Here is a 27,964-nt window from a genome sequence, read left to right on the forward strand (position 1 = left end):
TCCAGCCCTACCCGGCACCGGGACCCGCCGTACACGGAGCGGCCGCTCGGTAGCACGGCTGATCGCACACCCCCTCCGTATGACCGTAGCGGCGGTGCGCTTCCCGGGGCACGCCGGGAGCTGTAGGCGGCGCAGAGCACGCTGGGAGATGTAGTCCCTCCGCCAGCGTCTCCCGGTAAGCCCCGCGGCACGGCGGCGCGCGGGGTTTAAATCGGCGGCGGTTGCCCTGCCCTGGGTTTCACTGCGGGGTCGGGTAGCTCCGCCGCCGAGCAGCTGGGCGCTCTCGCCGTGCCCGCACCATGGACTCTCGCTTCTACAGCCGTGTCTGTCCCGGACTCATCATCAACATCCAGCGGAGCAACGGTGAGCGTGGGCAGGGCAGCGGGTTGTCTGCGCACGGGTCCCGGCTGGGCCGGGACTCACAGCCCGCTTCTTCCAGGTCAGATCCATGAGGCGAAGGTGAAGACCGTGAGAGTGGATGGGGCCTCCGTGTCCGTGGAGTGGACCGAGGGTGGCACCATCAAGGGCAAAGAGGTGAGTGCGGCCCTGCCCCGGCTGGTCCCGGTGCACTCTCAGCAGGGGAAACGAGTCTGGTGGAGCCTGGCTGGGCGCACACCAGGGCAGGCCCGCTGCGCTGCCCCGGCTGGGCCTGCGGGTGAGCAGGGGTTGTTGGGCCTCGGTGGTGGGCAGTGGAGTATCCCCAAAGTCCCCGTTTCCCTGCAGACTGCCTGTGGCCTTTCTGTCTTTAGCAATGACCCTCAGCCTTTCCTTATGGCTTAACGTGTAACGTTAAGAGGGCTGAGTTTGGTTTCCTGACTCCCTACATGGGTGTACAAGAACATTGTGTGAGGTGGGATGGAGCATTTGAGGTTGATGTAGCTGAAATCCTGACACCTAGCACGATCTCCTCTGGTAATGGACCAAACATGCTTGTCCTACTGGTCTGTCTGGAAACATATATAGCCTGGCATTTGGTTGTTATTGGCTCATTATTTGAAGCTGGTTCTTACACTATTTATGTGCCTGCTGCATTCAGATATGCAAAACACACAGATTTGGATGTAACTGCTGGGTAGATTGCATGTATGTGTTATGATAGAAAATCTTCATGAAGATGCTTCAAAATACAGCATTTTTTTTATATGCTTGCATAAGTAAGTGTATATGCATTTATACATTATGCTGTGCACATGTGTGTTTCTGAGCTAATTCATGTTCCAATTAGTTACTCACAGGTTCCATATAAATCAAACTTTATGGATCAGTTGTATTAGGATGTGGTATCTCCACTTTTTACAAAGTTCACCTGCTTGTTTTTGCTCTTTTTATGGACTCTTATTTAAGTAATTTGCAAGTTAAATGAGAACTCAAGGACTTCCTGAAGCGGTGCTTGTGTTGCTTTGCTCAGTGAATTCTAGCACAAGCTGCTGTGACACCAGAGTTTTTGTGCACTGGTGATTTCAGCCCCTGCAGCTTCGTTAGCTTTGGAAAACAGAACATTGAGAGCCGCTGTCTCTTGTGCCAGAGCCTGCCCTTGGCTGCCTGCTTGCTGTTGCTCCCTCTTCTTGCACCAGACCAGGATTGTGATCATTGGAGGGTCAGGCAGGCAGCAGTAGCTGGCCCTAGGTGAAATTACTCAGAATAGCAAGTGAAAATGCAGGTGAATCGATTTGTGGATTAAATGTTGAATCCTTCATTTCCCAAAGTCTTTGAAGTTTATTTCAGTAAGCACAATCACAGTAAATGCTTAATGCTCTCTTAGTGCCGAAGCCACAGAGTGGCTGAGATTTACTAAGATTAGCAGTAAGAGATTAAAGTAGCTCATGCTAAATATGCTTTGCCTGTGTCTTCAGAAGTGCTCTAATGTACCTGCAGAACTGTATGGCGTTTGGCAGATGAGGGTAAATGGCTTAGGGGGCACATTTCTTCCCGCATATTTGGATGTAGGAGACTCCTCAGAACATGAACTGCTGTCTTTTAATTTAGTGTTTGGCAGCAGTGGGTCAGGTTTGTTTGCATGTGCTGGAAGTAAAGGTTAAAAAGAAAATAAACATGCTGTAAGTGGTAGCAGCAATATTCTGCTCTCTAAAATTCTGCTTTTGCTCTTGTAGATTGATATTAAAGATGTAATAACAATAAATCCTGAGTTATCAGAACTACCTGCTGCTGATCTGAAAGAGAACTTTCCTTTCCAAGAGAATGTAAGTGTACAGGTAAGTGCTTTAAATGGGTTTGGCCTTTCCTAAGGTACTAACGTGTCAGCAGCATAGGTCTTGTTATAAATAAAATCCAGATCTCTAGCCTGTCTTTTCTATCTCGTAGTTAGACTTTGGTCAGAAATTCTTATATTAATGTTGTCTTGAAGTGCTGTGCTAGGGATTTGCAGCTTACTCTGATAACTGACAGCATTCATTGTTTTTTCAGAAACAGAAGCGTAGATCAACCCTTTCAAAAATCCCTGCTCCAAGGGAAGGTGAGGAAATATTCTTTTCTGTGCTATACCCCTGTAAAACAGTGGTATGTTTTCATTGTAGTCCTAATAGTCTTCAGTGGAATTGTAAGGCTGCTTGTTCAGACAGTGCTAACAAAGAGCATAATGTTTCATACTGACATTTTGGAGTGCAGAAACTTTGCTAATAGATTGCTGTCCTGTTCCCGTGAGCTGCGGCTTGTTGACGTGTTGCCCTTTTCTGCAGTACTGCTGTAGTTATTCCTTGATGCTGCTTTTAAATGTCACTAGGCAGTTCTGTGGCAGTGAGTATAGGAGTTTCGTATGGAGCTTTTGCAAATGCCATGAACAACAAAAGGTAAGTGGCACTTATTAAAATTAAAAGTGTCAAAATGAGAGTGGAAAGGGCAAGAAAGAAATAGCAGTGACAAATGAATGTATCCTCTTCAAACAGTACCCCTAGATAATAACTAGAGCTTTATCCTTGGAGATGTTTTGGACCAGGCAGCCAAAGTGCCAGCTGGTGTGCTGTAGCTCAGTGATTGTATGTCAGTGCAATGTTTTTGAGCAAAGCCAGAAGAGAAGATAGAGATGTCAGAGTGTTAAATCACTAAGAGGCTTTTCTTGAGGTGTCAGGAATTGAACTCTCATGTTTTTTACCTTCTTTTAGCTTATTAGTTGATTCTGTTAGCTTTTTGAATTGCAAGTGGCAGCATTACAGGTCTATTTGTAATAAACTTGTGTGATGCTGAGGTTGAATGGTTGCTAATTTGATGATTTTCTTCAAGAGTGTAGTTAGCTGAAACTTGTGCTTTCCCATGCAACTGAGCTATAAACAAAACAGCTGGGCTTGTCTGGCCTTGTTTGTGTGTGATGCAAGACAGGGAAGTCAGTACCAGCAGACAACAGAACAAATCCCTTTGTATCAGAGGCAGAAGTAGTCCAAGAAGCTTAATATGTCAAAAGTTGTTCTGTGCTAGAACATCCTGATCTTCCTCAAATCCAGAGGGTTTTGTGAAATCCATAAACTTTGTGAACTGGCAAGCAGAATGATGCAATGGTCATGACTGCTTCTAGACAGGTCAGTTAATGGAGTTGGGCAGCCAGCTGGAAAAAGATGTGTGTTAATTGAGCCACTGATAGATGGGAAAATGTCCTCACAGAGGTCATGGCTTTCCTGAAGTTATAGAATCTAATTTCAAATCTGAAATCTGTTGCCTTTCCTACAGGCTCACTTTTGTCCCTGAAGACCTGCTCAGAGTACAAGAGAGAAGCAATGTTTTCAGTATTCCTCAAATAGTGTTATCTGTTGTTATAACTAGCTAAACCCCATGAGTGTCAATGAGTGTCCATCTGGTTGCAAGCTGTACTGTGCCAAATAGAAAGCTAACACCAGCTACAGGTTTTGGTTCTTGCTCCATACAAACTAAACAAGATCCAGGAGGTGTCTGTTTCCATCTCACTCAGGGAAGTGAGAGAAGCAGAAGCAGTGCTTTCAGGATGAATTAAGAAACAGTGCCTTAGTCCTGTTTCTTTGACAAGAATTCAAAATTCTTATTCAAAAATCAATAAGAGTTTTGGAGGATACTGCATATCGCCTCATATAAGAATCACCTGAATCAAACCCATTTGACTGCAGCAATTCTCCAGTCAATATGCCTGCCCAGGAGTGCTAGCATTACAGAAAATGTGCTGCTGAGTTTGTGATGAGATCGGGTCTGGGCATGTGTGACAAACAAATGGAATAAAATGCTACCTCTGAGTGTAATGAAACTGATGCCTTTTGTTCCTAAAGTTGCAGCAGCAACACCTAATGTCTCTACACCTGAGCAGAGGACTCCAGGTAAAGAGTTAATATAGCAGCACTGAATTTTGTGGATATGGTTCTTGGGAATTTGATCCAGAATTGAAATTAAACCTTGGTCTGAAATAGATCTGGTATCCTTTTAAATCATAGTGATTAATTCTGGATCAATTCTTGTGGCTGCTAGAGGTGAAGGTAGCTCTAGTTTGCATATCACACTTCTGTTTATTCATATCAGGTTTGCCGTCTTTACAAATCTATTGAGGTGTATGCTCCAAACCCTCCCCTAGGAAGCTTTGTGATGATGGACTTTCTCTCTGAGAGAAATAACCTTGGCATGTAACAATGGAGCCTCCCTATAAAAGGACCTTGTCCAAAGATTTGCTGTTGTGATTATACAGTCTTTTAGCTGCATTTATCAAGCTCCCCCTCCACCGTGCACCACGCACCCTGTCTGAGCGTGGATGCTGGGATGGTGAGCATGATGCTGCCCATGACCACTGCCAGGTTGCAGTACTACTGTCACCATCAAACAACTAATTCACACAGCCCTGCAAGTGTGAAGCTTCAGAAGATTTCACAAACTTGTAACTTTCTCCTTCCTAGGTATTATGGTTCTGGAGCTTCCATGTTAGTGAATCCTTAGTGGTATCTGAAAGAAATTCAATGGAACTGCAAATCTGGAATGAACTGCTCGCTTTCCCGTAGCGGTGTATTTCACGATCACTTTTCACCCCCCTGCATTTTCACTGATAAACTTTGCTAATGCATCAGAGATCTGGAAAATATCCTTTTAGCACATCTTGTTCCCTTCTGTTCTGCACTTTGTGAGCATTTGAATACTTGCAAATGTCTCGGTGTCTGAGGCATGATACTGACCTTGAATTTGTTTCCAAAGCTGCGCGTGGCCGTTCCAGGATGTCTGTTATTGCAGAATCACAGTGCAGCCTCCAGGAAAATGAGATGGGGGTAGATCCTTGCACTTCTACACAAACCAGAAACAATTCCTCTGTTCCTGGTGAGTGGAGAAAGAACCCAGTGAATTCTTACCATGAGGCAACATGGGTTGTATGCATTTAAATAGGTAAACTGCAAATCCCAAGGGAATGAGCAACTCCTACTCCTTTATATAAAGGAAGAGAGGCCTAGAGGTCTATCAGAATGTAAATATTCAGGGTTCCTACCTTGAGGGGCTTTATTAAGCACATAGCTGCAGTTGTGGATGTGGGATCTGCTTAACAGCATAAAGTGGTACTCACAGCACCAGAATGGGAAAGGAAGTGCCTTAATACTGCTGACAACATGCTCTGTAACTATACTGGTTGTAGTTTTACCTACATGGGTTGATCAAAGCAAGAACTTGAGCCTACTTAAATTACTAAATTGTAGTTATGTCTTTACCAGACCTACGCAATGAATAGCGGAGGGCATGCCTTGTTGTATTAAGTTCTGCTTACAAGACATTGAAATAAGAGACTTGGTACTAAGTTCTTGTCTAGTTAGTGTGGCCTTGATTTTTAGCTTTGAATAAAAGTTGGTGGTCAGCAAAAGATTAAAAAAAATAACATTTGCACACCTGTCACAGGTTTTTAGCCAGCTCTCTCTCCTGATCCAGAATCAGAGTTGAGGAATGCCTATGATCTACAAGGCTTTACTGATTATAAAACTGTTCTTGATCTTAGGGATCTAATTACTGGGTTTGGTCTGGCTTCTTTCTGCAGCTGGCAGAACCAGGACTAGCAAGCTGAACTGTGTTCCAGAAGCCTCAGTGACAAATCTCAATGGAAATACAGAGGATCACCTGCTTCCTGGCAGAATCTCTTCAGTGAGCCCAGGTACCATGGAGCTGTGGGTAAGAACTGCCTCACCAGTCAGTGGTGCATCACTATGTGATTGCTGCTCTGTATTTGCCAAGGCTAAAGCTTGAAAAAGGTGGCTTTGGCAGTAAGACTGAGTGTTGTCAGTATTTTTTGTTACAGGTGTGTAATTCTATTACAGTGGTGTATCACCTTAGAAATGCTGCCTTTACTTCAGAGTGGCAGTGGGACTTCCTGAAAAGTTCGTGGTGGGTAGATCTGGTTGGGAGGAGGAAATACTGCATGATGAATTACATCCTTCTGAAGATGATTGTTTCCTGTACAAGCTAGTCTGGCAGCAACCTGGAGAAGTTGAGATACTTGTGTTGTGCTTAAAACCTAGTGTGGAGATTTAATTCAAGGAAATGCTTTTATCTAGTTCGGAGAAGATCCAACATTGTGAAAGAGATGGAGAAAATGAAAAACAAGAGGGAAGAGAAGAGAGCTCAAATCAGTGAAATCAGGACCAAGCGTGCACAGGTGGAGTACTCTACAATGCACCTGTATTGGGACATTGCTTAAAGACAGTGTATCACAATGCTTGAAACTAAACCATGTTTTTGACAGGCTCAATTCACATGAAGCTGTACATAAGGATGGATTGATTATAGTTTTGGAAAGTTCTTAATATTGAGAAATAATTCTAATTGCATACACCTGATGGTTTATCATGCTCTGGGGCTTTTTTGCTGTTACATGTTAATTACCTACGCATCCATGTTTTTTTTCCATGCAGGAATTTGACAGCAGCTGTCCAAACTGGGAGTTTGCAAAGATGATCAAGGAATTCAGAGCAACTTTAGACTGCCAGCCAATAAGTATAACCGATCCAGTAAGTAAATACTGAAGCTGCAGCTTGTGGACAGACTATTTTGCACTGAAGATGTTAGTATATGAGCAATTCAGTGCATCACTGTACCTTGGAAATCCTCTGAGTGTATTGTGATCTTGAGGTACCTGGTGGTATATGTGAAGTTATTTACCTTCCCTTTTTAGGGCTAAGCTGCCTTGCACTGCTTTGCATGTGTTATTAGTATAGAGCTTGCACTTCAACAATTATCATTATTTGCATGGTAACATCAGAGCTTGTAAACAGCAGAGCCAATTACGTAACTTAGCTTGTTGTAGGTATAACTTAAAATGGATTATTGCCCTGGAAGTGTTATTGTAATATTAACATATTAAGTAATTTTAAACTAGGTCAAAAAGTGGAGGAGCAAAAGTAGAGGTCAAGAATTAAAACAAAACAAACCCATAAAACTAGGCTCAGTTTATCTTCAGCAGTTACAAAGGTAGCATTGTTTAACAAGGCTTTTGTTAAACAAGGACTACTTGTTCTCAGGTGTTAGTCAGTGAAAAATGGTAGTACTTCAGCTCAAAAGAAAAAGTAGGTGTTGATTGGCTTGGAACACTAGGTGGTTTGTGTGCCTGCATCCTATGGGGCAGACAACCAGCTGCTGGTGTAAGCATCACCACATGATAGAAGAAGAGTTTGCCATCTGCTTTCTGCCTCACATAGTGGAATATGCGGTTTTCCTGCTTTACCAAACTCACCTGGACAAATTGCTAAACTTACTGCATCAGTAAAATATCCCAGGTCAAAAAACACCCCTGGGGTAAATTAAGATGATTTGACTATAGTAGCAGTATTGATATGGCAGTTTTTACTGGAAAGCTGGCCAAGGGCTAAACTTTCTACTAATTCTGATACAGGATATTTGGGGCACTTTCTATAGCATGGCAGCATTTCCACCTAATATGCTGGAGCATGCTATGTAAAGCTGTTGTTTGTAGTGCTGCTTTTGCACTGAGCAGACTTTTAAGCCTTGCGTCCCTGTATGAGTGGGTTTGATCAGTAGTGGAGTCAACTCTGATCAGCATATAGAAAAGTAGGTATCAGGGAGTATCTGATCTTTCTCTCTGTAATACTAAGGAGATATGGGTCTAACTGGGAAATAATTACTTGGTTTTTTTTAGATGGAAGAGCATAGGATTTGTGTCTGTGTGAGGAAGCGCCCTCTCAATAAGCAAGGTGAGTGTACTGACAAAGCAGCTGTGCCTTAGAGCAGTTTGACATTGCTTACTCTTGTTAAAACTGAGGGTCTTTTTTGCCTACAGAACTGCAAAAAAAGGAATGTGATGTCATTACCGTTCCAAGCAAGTGTGTCCTGCTGGTGCATGAGCCAAAGCAGAAAGTGGACCTAACAAAATACCTTGACACCCAGGCATTTAGATTTGACTTTTCATTTGATGAAACCTCTTCTAATGAAATGGTATACAGGTAATGCTTTCTTCTTGCTGAGAATAACTTCAAAGCTTAAAGCATGGAGCTGTGGATAGACAGCATCTGAGCTTAAAGAAACTGCAACCTGAAATAAGTATTAAAATCGTTTTTGGAGGAAACCAAAGGACTGAAAAGTCTAAATCTTATTTTTGGCATGGTCTTGCTGATTTCCAAAGGATTTGCTTTTATTTGCTCTTGTTTTCCTTTCTTTTTAGGAAAATTGATGAAGCAGGGTGTGAAATATTTGTCTTAACTGTCTTTTACCTACCAGGTTCACTGCTAGACCTCTTGTGGAGACTATCTTTGAGGGTGGGAAGGCAACATGCTTTGCTTATGGCCAGACAGGCAGTGGCAAGACACATGTAAGTTCTTCTCCAAGGTCTCAAATTCTCTAGCTTTATCTGAAGCATTGTAAACCTCCTTGATGATGATAATGAATAATGATTTAGTGTAAGGTGTCCCTGCCCATGGCAGGGGGGTTGGAGCTAGATGATCTTAAGGTCCTTTCCAACCCTAATTATTCTATGATTCTATGATAATAGGATTGTGTAATGAGTTTGGACCTTGGGGTGTTTTTTGTTTTTTTTTTTGCCTTAAAGCTAATACTTTCTCAGCTCTTAATCTTCTTTTTTGGTAGCTTTATGTATTACTGGGGTTCCTTTGAGGTTGTGAGGAAAATCATACTAAAATCCCCTCATAGCTGGCTTTTTAAAGACTTAGCTGTGACTAACATGTTAAGATACCCTATCCCTTGCTGTTGCTGCTGAACTCCAGTTTGCAAAGTGGGGCTGTTAGCCTACCTCTGAGACAAAGGCTGTTTTCTATACTGTGTTTGAGAGTTTGGAGGCATTCCAAAGACTTTAGCAATTGTAAAAGAATAAGCTTCTTGTTGCACATAAACATTTAAGTGATTTGGTATTGTTGTGAAGCGGGCAAGTTGGTGTGTTCACTTTCTAACAACTCCTTCCAGTCTACCAGTTGTAGCTTCAAGAGACCTGAAGATTGTGTTTACTGCCTCAGAGATGATCTGCTCTGATTTAAACAACTGTATTGTCTTTTTAACCTCCTTCTGGAAACTGTAGGGAAGGAAAGTGGGAAACTCCTTCCTCACAGCATGATAGCAGAGTCCAAAATGCTGTTTTGTTCTGCAAGAGGCCTTTACCCCAGACCACAGTGATCTGGACTAAGCTAGGCTAGCCTATCAGTTTGAGTAATCAGTTGCTGTCATTCCAGTGTTGGAGCCAAGTTTTAGGCTAGGATCTCCTATCATTAGTGATATGCAGTGAGCTGTTGATCTCTTCCAGTAATCCAGAAGGAAATTTGGAAGTTTATAGAAGTTTGGACACGGGCTGCCTCCATTGCACTTGAATGGGTGAACATACTCATCTCGGAATAGTTACGGGAATACAAGTGTGAGGGACTAAAATTATAGGCAGTGAAGTTCCTTTCCCTAGGGTGCAGAAGTAGTGCAAGGACAATAGCTGTAGCATGAGACTGGAGTGCTGCCTGTTAAACTCTGCTGAACTGACTGTGTCATGGGACTGCCCTATCCCTGGCAGTGTTCAAGGCCGAATTGGATGGGGGACTTGAGCAACCTGGTGTCTAGTGGGAAGGTGTTCCTGCCCATGGCAGGGGGTTGGAACTAGCTGAGCTTTAATGTCCCTTCCAACCCAAACCATTCTGTGATTGTATGACTGAGTCATGTTTTAAAACCTGAGGCATTTTTACAAAAATGGTAGAGTCAGGACAGCACCAACTGAAAAAGCTGGGATTAAAGGTACCTTGGTCAAAGGAGTTAGGCATTGTCTGCTCTGGAAGTTTGATGCATTTTTGGTACCACGTGAGCTTTTGCAAGTAGCAATGAAAACTTTATTCAACCTATGCCCTAAGATATGAGGCTTCATTTCCTCTGACCAGAGGCAGTTGGGTTGCACTGTCAAGGCTATGCATTTCTCCTGGGAGAAAGTGCTTTGTGCGGCACTGCAGACCCTTGCAGGTATTCAGCTGCAGCTTTGCATAGTCCAAAGCTGCTTTGTGAACTGATAGGGAAGCAGCAAACTAATTTTATCCTGAATTGCACTGTTCTAATCATCTCATTGGCATCAAAACATATATATATATACACATACAGTAACTTCCTAGTATGTTCTTGGGAATACAATCAGGTAGCCTGACTTGTTTGTACCACACACTACCCTTGGCCTTTTCTGTTTACAGACTATGGGAGGAGACTTCTCTGGGAGGACACAAAATGCCTCAAAGGGCATATATGCTTTTGCGTGTAAGTTCATTCTTCAGATATGAAAATCAAATTAGTGCATGTTTTTCCTAGATAAGATCTGTCTGTGTATGGTTATTTAAAATATTTCCAGTAGAAGGTACATAAAGCATTTGTGTTGTCAGTAATAAGTAGTGGTATTTGTGGCAGGAGGTAGGATTAATTTCTTCAGTTTCACAAAATATTTTCCATCCAGCCTGCAAGCTTCTAGGTCCACACGTAACTCACCAGAAGATACTTGCTTTTGAGGCAAAGAGTTGACAGTTTTCTATTCTGGCATTTGCTGGGCTGAACTATTTGATTTTGATTCTTCTGCTGTGCTTTTGTCTTTAACTCAGGATGGTGTTTGCCAATACCCAACTTGAATGCAACACAACCCTACCCATTTCTAATATAAAGCTTCTTATAGAGAAAGCATATAAATGTTCTGCTTCTTCCTGTAAGCATTAGATGCAAAAAACCCTACCACATACAAAATCATTCCAGAAAACATATGCTTTAGAAGCCCCTCCTTGACCTAGAAAGCACCATGACCTCCTCTACCTCCTGTTTAGAAAGGCATATTGTAAAACTTGCCTGTGTGTGGCAAGACAGCTGAAACAAGAGCACCTGTTTACTAGTCTATGAAAGTCAGTTAAGACTGGCCCTGAAATAAAGTCCTTATTTTTTGGCTCAGTTGTGAAAAGCTGCACCGGATCCAGCCAAAGGGTCAACTAATCTGGTGTAGTGTCTCCAAACAGCAGCAATGCTGGTGTTCAGGGATGCATGAAAAAAAAAACAAGACTTTTTCAAGCCTGTCCAAAACAATAGCAGATCCCAGTGTTGTCCTACAGCAGTGAGGATTGCTGTCTACAGGGCACATTGGCAATAAAAACTTCTGTATGCCCCTGCGTTTGCAGTCCCTGGAAGTGGATGCTGCTGATACTGTTCTCCAGATGTTGGCACAGCACTAATTGTTTCACTAGCATTTGTTGATAAGTATCATTCAGCTGCATGACACTGCTTTATGGCTGTGCAATGTTTGAATGTAGATCAAGTATTAACTAGAATGTCTTTCAAACTAGTTAACTGAACTGCCTTTCCTCACTAGCACAAGATGTCTTCCTCCTCCTAAACCAGCCCAGGTACAGGAGTCAGGAACTGGAAGTCTATGTGACTTTCTTTGAAATATACAATGGAAAGGTAAGACTCCTTTTTTTATTTTTTTTTTAATCTTGACCTGACTTCTTTGGCTGAATGTCTCATAAGTAGCCAAGTGAAACTCACTAGTTTCAATAGTTCTATATAATCTATTGTTTACGGTGCATTTGGAATTGAATTGGAAGGCTCTGTTAAAGGTGCTGGTTTTGTACAGCTTTATATAAAGATGGCACAAAATTTTTGTTCAGATTTGCCTCAATGTTGTTACCTTGTAGGTGTTTGACCTCTTGAACAAGAAGACAAAGCTTCGAGTCCTGGAGGATGGCAAGCAGCAGGTCCAGGTTGTTGGTCTCCAGGAGAGACAAGTCAGCTGTGCTGAGGATGTCATCAGAATGATTGAGATGGGCACTGCCTGCAGGTTTGGTGCCTTAAAACCAGTAAAAATAGTCATATCCTGTTGCATCTTCATGTCTAGAAAAATGTCTGAGGCTAGTGCTTAGAGACTTAAATAGAAGCTTGTTGTTCTCAGTAACAGGCAAGCACTGAGCAGCACTTCTGCATGAATCCAGGAAGGTGGCTAACAGGGCTAGGTTTAGCCCTCCTTCCATAGAGAAGGTCAGAGTTCCTGGTTCTTATGTCCTCATGCAACTCCAAGAAGGGCAAAACTGTTCACATGAGGAGATGGCTGCCCTGGTGCCATAGCTAAGCTGAGCTTTCTAGAAGTATCAGCTAGTTTACAGGAGCACATGTAGCTCCCTGTGGTCTTCCAAGATCAAGGAAGAGCAGCTGGCATCAACCCACAGTTAAAAAATGCTTTGGCTTAGCTGCAGGCCAGATGAGCTATTCCAATGGCAACAAAAGTGCTGCATGTTGTTCAGGGATCTTGTCTAAAGAATCTTTGAGAGCAGGTGCCAACGGACAGCTGCAGGCTTGGTTCATCATCCTGGCAGGAAGGCTGTGGTCAGGGCAGCTCTACTGTTGTACTGGTGCCTGTAATTGGGAGCTAGAATCATAGAATGGTTTGGGTTGGAAAGGACTTAAGATCATGTAGTTCCAACCCCCCACCATAATGTGTATCTCAAGTCTCAGTTAAGTGCCAACTCCTGTGGAAATATTATTAGGCAAATGACAAGGCCTTGGCTTCTGTATTACACTGCATTTGCAGATACGCACATCCTGAAAGCTCACTCAGCACTCTGCTGTGCATGCTAATTTGGCTAACAGTTCAGTCAAGAAGGGTTTACCATTACAGCCTCCTGCCTCACTCTGGGACAATCTCCCTCCCTTTCCCCCAGCAGTAGGGACACAGGTGGGACAGTGCACCTGCCAGCCTTCTTGGAGATTAAATTACAGTGAAGGTCTTAGGGAGATTTATGGAACTTCTAAGCCTCCAGTCCGTATCTTGTAGTGGTGGCGCACATGCAGCTGCACAGCAGAGGTGAAGTGCCAAGCCAGCTTGGCTGGAGAAGGGGATTTACCATGACTGTAATGTGCTATCACAACTAATGCTGTTTAGTGGGGAGCTTGGCTGAGCTTACTGTGTAATGGCAAATGCATTAGGAAAATGACATGTGGCCTGCTCTGAGGCAGAGAGCTGCAGTGCTGAAGGCACCTCTTCCAGCTCCAAATGTAACGCATTAGCAATCAGGAGGGCTGGCTGAGTTTAGCCAGGCAGCTTAAATAGCCTTAAATCTCTACAACTGGGATGCAGGTTCATATTTCTCACAGCAGTCCTTCTGCGCTCTTCTATCAGAAGTAATTCCATAATTCATCCAAACTTGAGGTACCAATATGTGGGATAAAGCCTAGGAGGTTAAACAACTTGACTGAATGGTTGTAGGTCTTAGCTATCGCTGTCGGAACCTGTTGCATCTTCTGGGACACGGTTCTAATGCTTGTTTGCATCTTTGCTGTAGGACATCTGGGCAGACGTTTGCAAATGCCAGCTCTTCCCGGTCGCACGCCTGCTTCCAAATCCTACTACGCCGAAGAGGGAAACTGCTTGGCAAATTTTCCTTAGTGGATCTGGCAGGGAATGAGAGGGGTGCAGACACATCTAGTGCTGATCGGCAGACACGAATGGAAGGTGCAGAGATCAATAAGAGCTTGCTGGCTTTGAAGGTAAGCTATAGCTCAGGGAGCAAGTAGTGCTAATGACTTCTGTTCAACTCTGGGGTCGTCTGTTCTGCTCCGTTCCAGTGCAAGGGAAAAGAACAGCCCCAAAAATCCTAGTTTAGTATGTCAAGAACCCTGAAAATGGTGTATAATTCCATTCAGAGTGCTTCCAGGAAAGCAGCGCAACCTTGTCAGGCCAGACACTGTTACAGCCATTTCAAGCTTCATTCAAGCAATCTTTTTTACATATGATGGATATACCAGCTGTCAAAGTCAAAGACCTGGAGTATATTTAAAGACTATGAAGCATTTAGAGCAATAAAGATGACCATTCTCCAGCCTGCTGGATTTAACAGCAATTTGTGGCAGATAGTGTGCAGAGCTGGTTGAGAAGAGACGCAGATATTGCATTCACAAGACTTGTCTTTTTACTAGGAATGTATCAGAGCTTTAGGGCAGAACAAATCTCACACCCCTTTCCGGGAGAGCAAGCTGACCCAGGTGCTGAGAGACTCTTTCATAGGAACAAACTCAAGGACCTGTATGGTGAGTACGTGCATGGGACACACACTGCTTATGGGTTCTACAGTTTTACTGGATGGATAACTGTGTGCCCCTCTAGAATAAGGGGACTTTAAAGGCAGAAAGCTTCACTTCCCTGGCAAAAAAGTCATACAGTTTCCTCCTCCACTCGCTTGTGGTGACTGAGATACAGTGGTGAGCTATGCCTAGCCCTGGTAGAAGCAGGGCTGCAGAAGTCACTTTCATACAGTGAATGTACAAGTAGAGCCTGGCATGCTCTCAAAGGGCTCTGCTTCCTGTGGGGGTGCAGCACTGTGGGTATACACACAGCCAGTGCAAAGCTGGATGCAGGGCTACTGGCATGTCCCACAGAACTATAAATTAAAATGCACTTGAGAGAATGGCTCAACTCTGCCCTAATGTGTCCCAGATGCCTGGTGAGATCTGTATGACCATTAACATGAGTGGAAATCAGATGTGAGAGTCACTGAGGTCTTCTGTTCTGTTTGCAGATAGCAATGATTTCTCCAGGCATGAGTTCATGTGAATACACCTTGAACACACTGAGATATGCTGACAGGTAATGGCCCTTATGATTTGGGGATTTTATTCTTGTCACAGAAAGTGCTTTGGTTGTTTTTAATTTGATCTTTGGAAACTCGAGTTCTCTTAAATTGTTTGTAATGGTGATTTGGAGCTTTGCTGTTAGGAGCAAGTTATCTTAGAGCTGTCTTATGAAACTGACCTGGGTGTTCTCTCTGTGAGACATAACAGAGATTGTATAAGACCATGACTAATATTTCCTTTCCTCAGAGGAGGAGTCTGTTATACTGGACTTGACTGCCCTGTTTTTTGTAGAGAGTTTACCCTGTCCTGATTACCTCCATGCCCTTTACTTTCTGGATTACTTTAGGTCCCATCTCTCAGTGTGTGCTGTGTCCCTTATAGTGCCCTACAGGTGGCACAAAACACTTTGTTCTTGATGGGCTTTAGTATGAGCTCATAAGGTATGGTACCTTGGAGACTTTGGGTGAAATCTGATGGACCTGAGAACTCAAATGCCTCTAAGCAGATGGTGGAAGTGTGTTTGGAGTGCCCCACAGCTGACCTTGGCTACCTGCAGGGTAAGGTAGATTGGCAGGGACCAAGCCCCAGGTTTCCCTGGGTGTCTTGCTGGTAGCTGGACCACCTGTGTCAGAGCAGTGGGTGCCTCCTGGTTTCTGCTTTACATACCTCTACACCCCTGCAGTGAGGTGACAAGCAAAGATAAGACTTGACTGTTATGCAGGTATCATTTTGTTAATATATGACATCTTGGGCTTGGTAACTTGCCTTCATTTAGTTCACAAAATGTTGCTGGAATCCTTTCCAGAAAGGAACCACTCTCTGAAAGGGTGTTTGGTAATGCTTGTCATATGCATTTGGAACACTGAATCTTGACAGATTTCCAGATCTGGCTCTGGAGTGAAGTTGCATTTTTTTTCCTTTTTGTGGACAGTTATTCCTGCTCAACTATAAGTACAGGACAACACCTGACTTGGCATGCTTCAGTGAGATTCTAGCCTTGAGCTGGCCCAGTGGGTTCTTTGCCAGTGTACAGGGCAAGTTCAAGCCCCAAGAAAAGGGGGTATTAGGCTGAAACTGACTGGAAATATGTATTTGACACTAGTAACTGGAATGAAATGTCCAGCTTGTGTACCAAGTTATCAGCCATGACTTTCATCCTTCTATATCTATTCTGGAACAATGGGTATCTGGGCAAAAATCAACCTTAACCTTTTCCTTCTATACTAACTTCTCTTAGCTGGTCATGCTAAACCAAGCTGATATATGGAAAACAGCTTCTGTGAAAGGCTTTGCTGCAATTAGCATTGTGTATTTGGATGTTTCTCTCCAGGACAGCTCCTGGAGATAAACATCTCAGCTTTCCTTCCCACAGCCCTCTGAGATTTCTGCCCATGTGAGTTGTTCTAGGTGGGGTAATGTGGAACTTAAGTGCAGCTGACAGTTTCTTGCTGAACACTGATTGATTGCGGTAGCTGCTCTGTGATGCTGTAGACCAGAAACTGCTGGAAGAACAGTTTGAGTGACAAATCTTTTTGTTGCAGGGTGAAAGAGCTAAGCGCTCATAATGGAGGTGGTGAAACACAGAATCAGATGGAGACTGAAAGTGAGGGAATGGAAGGCTTAAGTCCTCAATACAATGTATGTGTGTGCAGTGGGTTGGACAGATCTTTAAGCTGCGAACAACTTGCTGTTCTTACTTGGACCGTTTCTTGCAGCTCTGCAAGGATGAGGAGGAAGAGCTCTCTCCCCACATGTTCAGCTTTCGTGAGGCTATGACTCAAATTAGTGAACGTGAGGAGAAGGTAGTAGAGCAGCTTAAAGAACTGAAACAGGTATGTGGAAGAGGCAAGCCTGGTTAGGCTGCCTTCTGCATGTTGATTGCAGCTTGCTTGTCTGAGCCAAGTGCTGCTGGGGAGGCTGCAAGCTGTAATGCAAGATGCTGTACTATTGTGTTGCTTTTTCCTCACTTTTTCCTGTGTTTTCCTGCCCAGCTGGTTAAACTGGGGCATTTCAGTGCTTGTGACCATCCAGTCCCCCTTCCCCTCCAACTAGAAACCTCTACTTGCCTGCTAGTGAGCACTGACTGGTACTGCTCTGCAGAAGCTTGGCTCTGTTGATTGATGTGCCAGGTTTGAGGAAACGAATTTCCAGAAAGTCAATTTCTTACTGTTATCCTTGTAAATAACAGAGACTGGAAACTGAACTTGACTACCTCTTGGGAATCACGGAGCAGCCAGACTATGATCTTGAGACCTTTGTGAGCACAGCTAAGTACTTTGTAGAGGAGAGCTCAAGAAACCTCCTGAGTGTTGGAGGTATGTTAATGCTTGTCTCTGATTAGCACTGTCGCTCCACCAGCACACCTGTTGGGGTTTGAGCACCCAGTCCTTCTGCTTACCTTATGATTCTGATCACTTTCCTTGCTGATCATAGAGACAGATCTGAAATATCCTGTTGTCTGCACTTTCCAAAGTAAAATTTTGGCTAGAAATTTCCACTTGCTTTTTACTGCCATGTAACACTGCCTTCCCTTGAGCAGAACACTATATCCACAAAAAGCAGATGAGCTGAAGTCTGTTTGCCTAGGTTGGTTATATAGTTTACCTTTTGCCTTGGCCAAAACCCAGACTTTGAGAAATAGGTCTTAGTACCATATTCTAGGGATTCATAGGGGTGTACCCTCTCTTTCCATTCCTGTTCTCATGGATATCAGGCCTTGATAACCATCCACTTACATCAATCTGCCAGGCATACACTGAGATGCCACATCTGCCAGCACCTCAGTTTGGCATGCATTTGCCTTACTATAGGGCATTAATAAATGTGCCACAAAATCCCTCCACTGTTAAGTATTGACCCAGTTTGGGGACTTGCCAGTTCAGCACAGGAGGATGTCAATTGCCTGCTTCCTTTGTCCTGCTCACCTTCATTGGAGCAGGGGTGGAAGGGAGGCAGTAAGGCAGACGCATGGGCTTGGTTGACACGTGGCAACAGGGGTGGGTACTTAGACTGCCTGGCTGGGACAGGGGAAGCTATGCTGGTAATTGCTACCTTTCTGCCACTATCGCAGTAACTTGTACTTTGCCATTCCAGCCATTGCAGCTGGCATAGTCTGTGCCTCAAAAACAGGCCTATGAGGGTTGTAGTTTTTAAAATGAGGCTAAAAATTGTGGCATCAAAGTGAACTGTCAGTCTGAAACAATGACTTGTTTTGTAAGCAGCCCTGACTGTCCTCCCATCTCAAATGCAGCCCCATAGCTGTATCTTTCCATTCACTATCTAGAGTGGTGACAACATAGGAGGAGTAAATGCCCTGCTGCCCTCTCAGCCTTATAGGCTGAGGAAATCTGGCCCTCTGCGATGGTTGGGTTAGTGGCATCTAGTTTGAACTGCAAACTGCAGGCTTGCAACTACTGATGAGGAGAAATGAACAAGTACAACTGAAGAGTTTTGTGGGACCAGGCAGGATTTAAAGTTGGCTGAGCAGTTATTGCCCAGTCCACTTATCTCTGTGGCCCTGGCAGAGCCCTGCTGAGAGGGACAGCTGGCCCAGGGAGCTCAGCTTCCAGGTCAGTCACCTTGTCACTCCTATCTTCCTTTACAGAAACTCTGGATGCCCTGGGGGCTGCCATGCAACTGGAGGAGCAAGCCAGCAAGCAGATGAGGCGAAAGAGGCCTTAGTAAATACAGCAAAATGTGGTTCACAAGCAGTTCTCTGTCTTGCATGTTTGTTTGGTTTGTGTCATTCCTGTTTTCAATGTGGTAGAGTGTTTGCAGGTTACGTGTGCCTGAGGGTGGAGAACACAGCAGCATCTCCTTCTTCATGGTCTGGTATCAGGGTGCTTAGTAGAGTGCTAGAAACACCCCTGCAAGGCCTGGGGAGGGGGGCTGAGAGCCTGCTAGATGTCTCTCTTCTGGTCCTTTGCTAGTGACAATGGTCTGTTTTGATAGAACTAGATATACGTGTATAGTTTTCTAGTGTACATAACCTTTCCAGATGTGCTTGAAACATTGCAAGTCTGGCTTTTCTAGAAAGAAAATTGACTTGTATGTAATTATACAACACTGGTATTTTAATAAGTTTGATAAATAAATGTTCCTGGATTTAATTATCTTCTAAATTATAAAATATTTCTTGTTGATTCTGGTGCAGTCTAACAGTCCCTGAAGACTCACAGGTGGTGTAGAGAGGCTGATTTGTCAGACGTTCTATTTTAAGTCTTTACACTTGTAATGTTTAAAAATCACTGAAAATAAATCTTGTCTTGCAATTTTGAGATCTTGCTGGCTAGAACTTGCTGAGCAAGGGAGAAGCTGGTTTAGAGGGTACCTATCCTGCAGCTGAGTAAAGCTCAACATGTAGTAAGTGGCTCAGCTCTTACAACACCGGGTAAGTAGGAAAGGTCCTGTGATACTCCCTTGTACCCCTGGAGTTTACTTAGGATTTGAAGGATAGCCCCAGGATCTTACTTCACATAATTTCCTATGGCTAACATGCTGCAAACATGTTGGCTCCTTCTACTATTACTCTCTCTTTCCCCACATCCCCCACCCTCATCTGCTCCCTAAGCTACCTTCTCCCCCTGAAAGTAAAGGGTATAATTTAAGTGACTATGCCCCCAGCAGCTCTGCACACACCTTCTGTGGACTGTATCCTTGCCATGGCTCTAAGAGATACCTATCACAATGGAGGCCAGTACCTCTGCCTGGAGTGGATCCATTTTTTGTGTAACAGGTCTCAGGACTGTCCTGGAAAAGGCGGCAGAAGATTTAGGATGGTAATGGGATGTGGGCAAGCAGTGGTGACAAGCAGTTAGAGAAGGGATACTTTAACCCAGACAGGATCTCCTACAGCTGGGGCACTTTTGTGATCAAATGTTTAGGGTTGAGCCCTCTGAGCTGTCAAAACAGACTTGTACCTAGGTGTTGCCTGCATCCTATTAAAGTGGCATAGCCAGAGTACCAGGGCTTTAGTTGTGACTAAAGCAAGGCAGTCTTGTTCCACTTCAGGTGTTATTACTTGCTTGGATTATCTAGCCTTTCCCAGTGCTGTTTTAGGATGAGTAAGGATGGGCCTGGGTGCAAGGAGCAAATGTTGCCCTTGGTTTGTTCCACCTTCCCTCACTGGTCCCAACATTGGTTACTAATCTCTATAGCCAGTCAGGAGTGACCTGACTTGGAGGAGTTCAAGTTACTTCACAGAAGATCTGAGATCCCTCCTTGCTCTGTCTTGAAGAACAATTATCTTCTGAACACTGAGATTGAAAGTGAATGCTTCTCAAAGGGGGTCTTAGTTCTGGGCTCTCATGCAAGACTAGTTCTTGTGAAAAGTCCCATCTACTAACAGGCTTTTTCCCTGTGAAATCCAGACCCTACATCCCTGCAAAACAGACCAAGGTCCTAGGGCCACTACTAAACCCCATAAGGGAGACATGTTTACCATGAAGTACTGGAACAATGTGTCCCCTAATGCATCCTTCATGCACTCCTCCTGAAGGGAAATGGGTGGACAAAATACTGCAACAGAACTGAGAGTTGATGTGAAGGGAGAAGGGATGTGAGTGTGGGTACAGAGGGTAGAGCTGTAGCGATGACGTGGCTTCAGCTAACCTGTGTCCCATGCCAGTGAGTCCCTCGCCACCTCCTTTACTGCTGGTGCTACTACAAGTGGCACTTTGTGAACACAGCAAGAGAAACTTGTGGCTCCCTACTCAAGCCTCACCTTGTTCCCCAGTGCCAGTTCCCACCTTCATTGACAGAGGGAGGATGTTTGAAAGTATTACACCGTGTTTAAGTGCGGTAGTTGCTAGGAAGTTCATCCTGCTGCGCTGTTTGTGCCTGCTTGCACCAGGAAGCTGAGCAGCCTGGTTTCAGCCATTGCTTATTCAGCCTTTCCCAGCTACTGACCATGAAGTCCTTCCCTGCCACTGTTACACAGGCAGAGCTGTGCTGAGGCAGGCCAGCATCAGCAGGGAAAAATAGCCTTTTTCCAGCAAATTGTCTTGGTTAGCCCCCTTAGCTCTGTGTGCTTGTGACCCACAGCAAGCTTGGGGCTAGAACAGAGGTGTGAGGGCCAGATTTGGCTTCCCAGTATCCTGTGTGCAGTGAGCGGCAGGAGTGGAAATACAGCTCTTCCCTGAAGAAAGTGTCACTCCTGCCTTTGTGAATAAGCCTTCCTGCTCTGCTTAGGCAAAAACCCCAACTAACCAATGAGAAACCCCAAAACAGTGCAAGGAGCCTTCCTCTTCAGGTGCTGTGGGAGCAGACCCCATGCTATGATGTTCCACCATGCTCACCTCCAGGGAGATGCTGGCGTATCTCTGGCTGCCCACACAGTCCAGGTTCCCCACAGCAACCATCAGGCCGTGTACCACCTTCATCTGGATCAGCTCCTCAGCCACTTCTGATGACTCCTTCGCTAAGACACTGCAATGAGATAGACCATCAGCCCTCACTTTGTGTGTGGGAACAAGCACGCAACAAATTGAGGCTGGGCCTCTTGGTGTGACCTCAATGGCAAATGGTGTGTCACCCCAGTGACACCAACAGAGAGCAGAGTCAAAATAAACAAGAAATGTTTGACTGTGTATGGCACAGTGATCATTTAACACGTGGACTTGCAGAGATATTATTGCTTAATGATTGGCAGGAGCTTCCAGATGTGTATTAAAGCCCAGCAAGTTTCTTGTGTAACCATAACGAACAAATGCCACCAACATTACATCCATGAGCACATCCCTGCAAGTCAGTCCCATAGGTCTTCCTACCCACCAAGAGTTTTCTGTCATCTGCTTTTGCAGGAAAAGTGTTCCGATAGCACTATCTTGTGGACACTGCGAGAAAATCATACTGAATTGTCTGATTTTCATTAGTTTGTAGTCAGTCATAGGTACTATATTCTTCCACTGGGTGACTGATGTCCTTTTCTACCCAAAGGGAGCCTCTTCTCTAAGGTCTTTTCAGTGCCCCTGTAGTTTCTACTCCCGAGTTTTTTACCCAACGATTTTTGCAGCAGCTGCCTGCTGACTATACACCAGCTTGGGTTCTTTCAGGCCAGGTACGGCTGGGTCTGCATGAGGAACATTAGGAAGGTTGAACATTTGAAACACTTTTAAGATGTTTGAAGGGAGGGGAGGTGCAGTTACACGGCTAACACGAAAGGAGCATGTAGTTTTTCAGGAAACGCACCTTAGGGACACCCTATGGATACAATATCATATGTAACACCCTGATGCCCGCATGATGCCCGCAGCTCTAAGAGCCTCTCCCCCTACAAGTCAGGGTGATGGCTGAGCCCTGCAGGAGGAGTTGAGGGACCCCGGGGAAGCGCCGCGCTGGGCGCCCTGGCAGGCTGCAGCCAGCTGTGTACTTTTGGCGGTCTCGCTGCAGAAGGTGAGCTCTTTCCTGCAGCATGGTGTCAGAAACGCCACGAGGCCCTCCAGCAGCGCTGGGCGGACCTGGTGGGCCATGAGGACCTTCAGCAGCTGGATGGCTAGAGGAGAAAGCAAAGGCAGGAATCAGTAAAGCAGGAAACTCCCACCCCGGCATCAGATGGTTGCTAAGTATGGTGATGTACCCGTTAGTAAAGTATTTGATCTGTCTTTAACCAGGATAGGGTCAGCTCCACCGAAGTGGAGCCTCAAAAAATTTCTCGACACTCGTGCTTGTTCCTCTCCACGGAAATCTTTAGTAAAAGGCGAAAGATTTATACGGTCTGAAGAGAAACCAGAGTATGATCCACCCTTCTCCCCGCCACCACCGCCCGCCTGCCCCGCCACCCATAGCTCAGGGCGACACCCCACCGCCCGTTCCCGGCCCCGCGGTGCCCCGCGACCGAGCCCCGCCGCGGCCACTCGAGCCGTGCAGGCCCAAACAGCCCTGACGGGCCGACGGCACCGGCCGCAGCAGCGGACACCGGCGGGGCCAGGCACCACCGCACTGCCGCGGTGTGCTCTGGGTATGCAAATTAACGGAGTGCTGATGAGGAGCATGATAATGAAGCGGCGGGCGGGCGGGATGAGGCACGGACAGCCCCGCGGCCGGTCCCTGTCCCACAGCAAGACCCTAGCTTCTCTCCCCCCCAAACCCAGACGAGTCTTATGTTTCCCCAGTCGTATCCCATCACCACCACACAACCACAGCTAAGCACTTAGCCAACACTCTTTGTTATTAGTCTATTTTTAACCAGAATAGGGTCAGCTTCACCGAAGTGAAGCCTCAAAAAATTCTTCGACACTCGTGCTTGTTCCTCTCCACGGAAATCTTTAGTAAAAGGCGAAAGATTTATACGATCTGAAGAGAAACCAGAGTATGCGCCACTTCTCCCCCTGCAACCTTCCCACCCCCAGCTGCTGCCCCGTAGGACACGGCGACCCCAGTTCCGAGCTACACCTCCCACCCAACCAGCACTGGCTTGCCGCGGCTATTGACACCCCCAGCTCGGCCCAAGCCCGACGGCCACGCCGGCTCAGGGCGGCGGCAGCAGCGGGGCGGCACGGCCGTCTCCCGCACTGCACCCTGGGTATGCTAATGAGTCCATGCTAATGAAGAACATGCTAATGAGGACCCTACTCCCTGCATCGCAGCAGCGCTGGGCGGGGCCTTGCGGGGACCGGGTGGGCTGGACCGGACCGGGGCGATGGAGAGGGGCAGGCGGGAGCCTGAGCGGAAGCGGGGAGGGACTTGGCACTGCCCGGGTTGGGTCGCGTCGTCCCCGCGGACAGCGCCGCGCAGAGGCGAACAGCCGGCACCGGGAGAGGCGGAGCAGCGGAGCCCAGCGGCGATGCGGGACGGCGTTGACCTGCGGGGCGCTTCTCTCGGAGCATGACCTGCCGGAGGCAGCGGCCTCTCTGCACCGCCGGGTCCGAGGGAAGGGACCGTTCGCTCGTCTTCTGGGCAGACCTAGGGTGCCCTGCGCAGGGTCGGGTGATGAAGCGGCCGCCGGCGAAGAAGCGGCGCAGATGCCTAAGCAGCGGGTTGAGCGCTACGGGCAGCCGGGCCGGGCCCAGCCCCACCGTTTTCCCGGAGCCAGGCTGACCCTCGCTATCTCAGCCCAAAGCGGCTCGTTTATCTACTCCGCGGTTATTGCACTATCGCAACTCCCACGCACCTTCTCCTCTTCCTCTAACAATACTAGAACGAGTTCTGTTTTTAACCAGAATAGGGTCAGCTCCACCGAAATGGAGCCTCAAAAAATTCTTCGACACTCGTGCTTGTTCCTCTCCACGGAAATCTTTAGTAAAAGGCGAAAGATTTATACGATCTGAAGAGAAACCAGAGTATGCTCTCGCTTCCCCGCGCACACGCAGCCTCCCCCGGTTGTCACTCCAACGGACACGGCGACCCCGCCACTCCCGCACGGTCCCCGCCGCTGTGGCTCGTCGTCTACCCTACGGCGTACACGGGCAATGCCCCGCACCCGGACAGCGGCGGCCCCGCGGGAACGGACAACTTTAACGGGGCCGGGACCTCGGTCCGCAGTGCACCTTGGGTATGCAAATGACAGCAGTGCTAAGGAGCCGCATGCTAATGAGGCACCCGAGTCACCGAGGGAGGCCTCAGCCCCGTGCGGGATGATCCGCCCGTCTCGTCCCGCCGCCACACGGGCCGAGGCATCCCATCCCCTGCCCAAGCCGCCCTTAATGCACACCCACAGCCTCCCCCAAGCGCCCTTAGCCCCTGCCCAGGGTGGCTAGACAGGTCCTACCTTCGTGCTGGACCTGCAGGTGTGTGGAGCGCAGCACACCCAGCACCAGCTCCACCACGGCTGTGGGCACCTCTCCCACCACATCCTGCGGGGGAAAGGGGAGAGTGACAGGGACAGTCTTCACACCATACTCCAGGCTGTCCTCCTTCAGCCCTGATGCCAAGGAGGTTGTCCCAGCTCCTGCCAGGGCAGGAAGGACAGATAGGGAAGCTAACGCTGCCCTTAGCCATGACCTACCCGCATGACCCGCAGTGTCTGCAGAGCCAGCTGCTGGGCTTGGGGGGAGGCACACGGCAGCACAGCAATGAGGCCTTTGTAGACTTGGTTCTGGTACTTTGGATTGCTGTGACCCAAAGAGCCCAGCAGAATCTGCGTGTTTCCTTGAGCCTCTGCTGAGTTGGAAGTGGCCAAGAACTTGGCAAGGGATTCCACTCCTGTGCAAAGAGAGACACCAACTCACGTGCCTGCATGAGCCTAGATCACCCACCTCAGCTGTTCCACTGTCACCTCAGAGGGAGCCCAGCACCACATCCCACTCAAAATATGGCTTGAAGAAGAAAAGCCAAGAAAAAGGTTCTTTGTTTGGAAAACCAGTTGGCAAAATTCTAAGTGGAGTATGTGGCCAAGGCGCTTCCACAGGCATTTACATGAGCAGAGTCTGGCACTGCTAAGGACCGCTCTGATGATCCTGCCGCTCTGTCTTTCTCTGATGGCAGGTATCACTTCATGGCTTCTGACAATGGAATCTGAGCTACAGAATGGCTAACAGGGTTTGGCTTATGCTGCCCAGGAAAAAAAGAAACAAAACAGGAAGAAACCTGTTGTCATGTTCTTTCAAAATCATAGGATCAACTGGGTTGGAAAAGACCTTTAAGATCATCAAGCCCAACCTCCACCCTAGGACTGCCATGTCCACCACTAAACCATGTCAATAAGGGCATCTACATGGTTTGTGAACAATTCCAGAGATGGTGACCCCACCACTGCCCTGGACAGCCTGTTCCAATGCCTGACCACCCTTTTGATGGAGAAATTGTTCCTAATATCCAGTCTAAGCCTCCCCTGGTGCAGCTTGAGACTGTTACCTCTTGTCCTATCACTTGTTACTTGGGAGAAGAGACCAGCCACCTCCTCCCTCCATCCTCCTTTCAGGTAGCTGTAGAGAAGAGATAAGGTCCCTCCTGAACCTTCTCTTCTCTAAACTAAACAACCCCTGTTCTCTCAGCCGTTCCTTGTCAGACATGCTCCAGACCTTTCACCAGCTTTGTTGCCCTTCTCTGGTCCTGCTCCAGCAGCTCAATATCTCTCTTGTAGTGAAGGGCCCAGAGCTGAACACAGTGTTTGAGGTGCAACCTCACCAGTGCTCATAATCACTTACCAGGGGGATGATCACTTCCTTAGTCCTGCTTACCACACTATTGCTGATAACAGGCCAGGATGCCGTTGGCCTTCTTGGCTGCCTGGGCACAAGCTGGCTCATGTTCAGTCGGCCAAGGTACAAACTGCAAAATCCTCCCACCCCAAGAGGAAAGTTTGCAGTAGGTGAATGCTGTAGGTAAGAAGGGAAACTGTTTTGTGGGTTTTAACTGAAGCAGATGCAACCAGGAGGATAGCAATATTGCATCAAAAGAAATGAGTGTAAAGAAAGCAAGCTCTGTACAAACTGAGAGAGGGGATGAAATGCAACTGCTCAACAACAGCCAAAACTCTGAACTCCTTCTAGCAGAACACTGGGGCATCTGCCATCAGCAGGGGAAGAAAAAGGAATAGCTCTGTACCTCCAGCAGCCCCAGAGGCTAGAGGTCAAGGGATAACATCCTTGTCTGAACTAGGAACAAGCACATATGGACACACTGCATACCGTAGCTTTCACAGATGAGCTCATACTTCCTGCCAGCATCTTCAATGAGCTGCAGCGGCTTTACAGACTCCCTCTTGTCCTCTTCTTTGTGGTAGTTCAGCCCTAGTATTTCCAGGAGAATCAAGACACCTCCAATCTCCAGGAATTCTATAAGGTATCTGTGTCTGCAAGGCTAGGGGGAACAAAGCCAAAAGCATCGCCTACTTCCTCTGTCACCACATCATGCTCCCAGGAACCATCACCTCCTGCCTTGGAGTGCGGGTGCCCAGGCAGGGAACACCAGGAGGCTTAGCCTGAAACGCAGAGGCAGATGCCTGCTAACAGGATGCTTTGCTGCCAGCAGGTCACCAACTCCTGTTTTGCCCTGTGCTCATTTCAGAACCACAGGCAGAGAAGGCTCCATCTCTGCACTCGGACTCTCACCACACTCATTCCACATTGTGTCACTGACCCGATGGCTCTGGGGATGTGCATAAGCAGCGGATTTGGCTTGGAAAGCATTCAAAATTCCTACCAGAAGCCTCACTGAGGCTTGCCTTGCCTGAAATTCTTACACAGCTCTCACAAAACATGTCCAGCGACTTGTTGCTTTATCTGCTCACCCTTGTGTGCCTTCCCCATGCACCTCTGATACAGTGACATGCCATACTCACCCGCTTGCAGCAGATAAAAAGATGCCAATGGACCTGAGCAGTTTGCTGAGGCATGTGCTGTACGTGTAGCTGTTTGGCAGGGTTAAGGAGAGATCTGCAGACCACTGTGGTGTCCCACAGGCCTCCTTTAGTGGTGTGGAGGTCTGAATTGCCTACTGTCTCATGTGACAGTGCATGGACCTTCCCCTCATCCCAATATGAGAAAAAACACTAATTCTAGGTCCCTGAGAGACAGGTTATGTGGCTCTACCTTTAGTTCCATCTTTAGATAGACAGAGATATTTAACCCTGCAGAACACAGCTGGATATGGATATCTCCATACAGAAGCTTACTCTTTAAACAATTTTTTGGTGGAGAACTTTCCCCTTCTCTCCATCCCACTGCCACCTCCAAGGAAGCAGATGCGTCATCTTGAGCCATGCTGCTAGGCGAGCCAGAAACAAGCTGGCTCACTGGGATAACTCCAGCTCCAGTTCTGGTTCTGTCTTGCTGTCATTGTTTTTAATGAAGTTGTCCAGTATGTGGCTTCGTGCAACTTTGTGGGCACTATCCCATTCCTGTAAGAAAACCATGAGCCTCCTGGTGGCTTCCTGCTCTTTGACAGAAGTCATGATCTCTTCTGCCTAGAGAAAAGTCAGAAAGAAGTTAAAAAAGGGCTTAGAAGATAGAAGAAGTCGGTACTAAGGAGTTTCTACCAAGATCAGATTTAAAATCTCTGGCAAATAACA

General features: G+C 46.6%; 2 protein-coding genes and 3 non-coding genes across 8 annotated transcripts; 1 reads left to right on the forward strand and 4 right to left on the reverse strand.

Annotated features, from left to right (window-relative positions):
- The first annotated feature begins 114 nt into the window (after positions 1-114).
- On the forward strand, positions 115-18,725 carry KIF2C (kinesin family member 2C). 4 transcript variants are annotated; one of them, XM_057425867.1, is made up of 21 exons: positions 118-363; positions 440-534; positions 2,112-2,201; positions 2,425-2,473; positions 5,152-5,271; positions 5,975-6,088; positions 6,489-6,589; positions 6,846-6,941; positions 8,087-8,141; positions 8,228-8,390; positions 8,665-8,755; positions 10,611-10,674; positions 11,762-11,853; positions 12,087-12,229; positions 13,728-13,932; positions 14,362-14,472; positions 14,961-15,028; positions 16,557-16,653; positions 16,731-16,847; positions 17,204-17,330; positions 18,620-18,725. In XM_057425867.1, exons 1-21 carry the CDS (start codon positions 300-302, stop codon positions 18,694-18,696), a joined length of 2,139 nt encoding a protein of 712 aa, XP_057281850.1. In that variant the 5' UTR covers positions 118-299; the 3' UTR covers positions 18,697-18,725. The 4 variants fall into 4 exon arrangements, with proteins under 4 accessions (XP_057281852.1, XP_057281851.1, XP_057281850.1 ...); XM_057425866.1 differs by having other exon boundaries at positions 119-363; positions 2,112-2,213; XM_057425869.1 differs by lacking the exon at positions 5,152-5,271 and having other exon boundaries at positions 115-363.
- ARMH1 (armadillo like helical domain containing 1) lies at positions 6,238-27,847 on the reverse strand. Its single transcript, XM_057425870.1, is given in 11 exon segments — positions 6,238-6,412; positions 20,456-20,508; positions 20,511-20,532; positions 21,312-21,441; positions 22,012-22,084; positions 22,385-22,507; positions 24,722-24,806; positions 24,959-25,155; positions 26,583-26,746; positions 27,236-27,304; positions 27,642-27,847. Coding segments are annotated over 11 exon segments (1,251 nt in total). The 3' UTR covers positions 6,238-6,283.
- LOC130608179 (U5 spliceosomal RNA) lies at positions 22,635-22,749 on the reverse strand. Its single transcript, XR_008974470.1, has one exon. It is a non-coding gene; the product is annotated as a U5 spliceosomal RNA (small nuclear RNA).
- Positions 23,213-23,327, reverse strand: LOC130608176 (U5 spliceosomal RNA). The gene has a single exon (XR_008974468.1). It is a non-coding gene; the product is annotated as a U5 spliceosomal RNA (small nuclear RNA).
- Positions 24,183-24,297, reverse strand: LOC130608175 (U5 spliceosomal RNA). The gene has a single exon (XR_008974467.1). It is a non-coding gene; the product is annotated as a U5 spliceosomal RNA (small nuclear RNA).
- Positions 27,848-27,964: the final 117 nt, after the last annotated feature.

The sequence above is a fragment of the Pezoporus wallicus genome, unplaced genomic scaffold (genome assembly GCF_028554395.1).
Source record: "Pezoporus wallicus isolate ANWC-B61680 ecotype Strahan unplaced genomic scaffold, APGP_CSIRO_Pwel_v1 contig_13480, whole genome shotgun sequence".
NCBI lineage: Eukaryota > Metazoa > Chordata > Aves > Psittaciformes > Psittacidae > Pezoporus > Pezoporus wallicus.

Coding starts and splice junctions, on each gene's coding strand:
- KIF2C (XM_057425866.1), top strand. CDS start 300: ATGGACTCTCGCTTCTACAGCCGTGTCTGTCCCGGACTCATCATCAAC. Junction 11,854..12,086: donor TTGAAATATACAATGGAAAG/GTAAGACTCCTT, acceptor GTTACCTTGTAG/GTGTTTGACCTCTTGAACAA. Junction 17,331..18,619: donor AAACCTCCTGAGTGTTGGAG/GTATGTTAATGC, acceptor CTTCCTTTACAG/AAACTCTGGATGCCCTGGGG.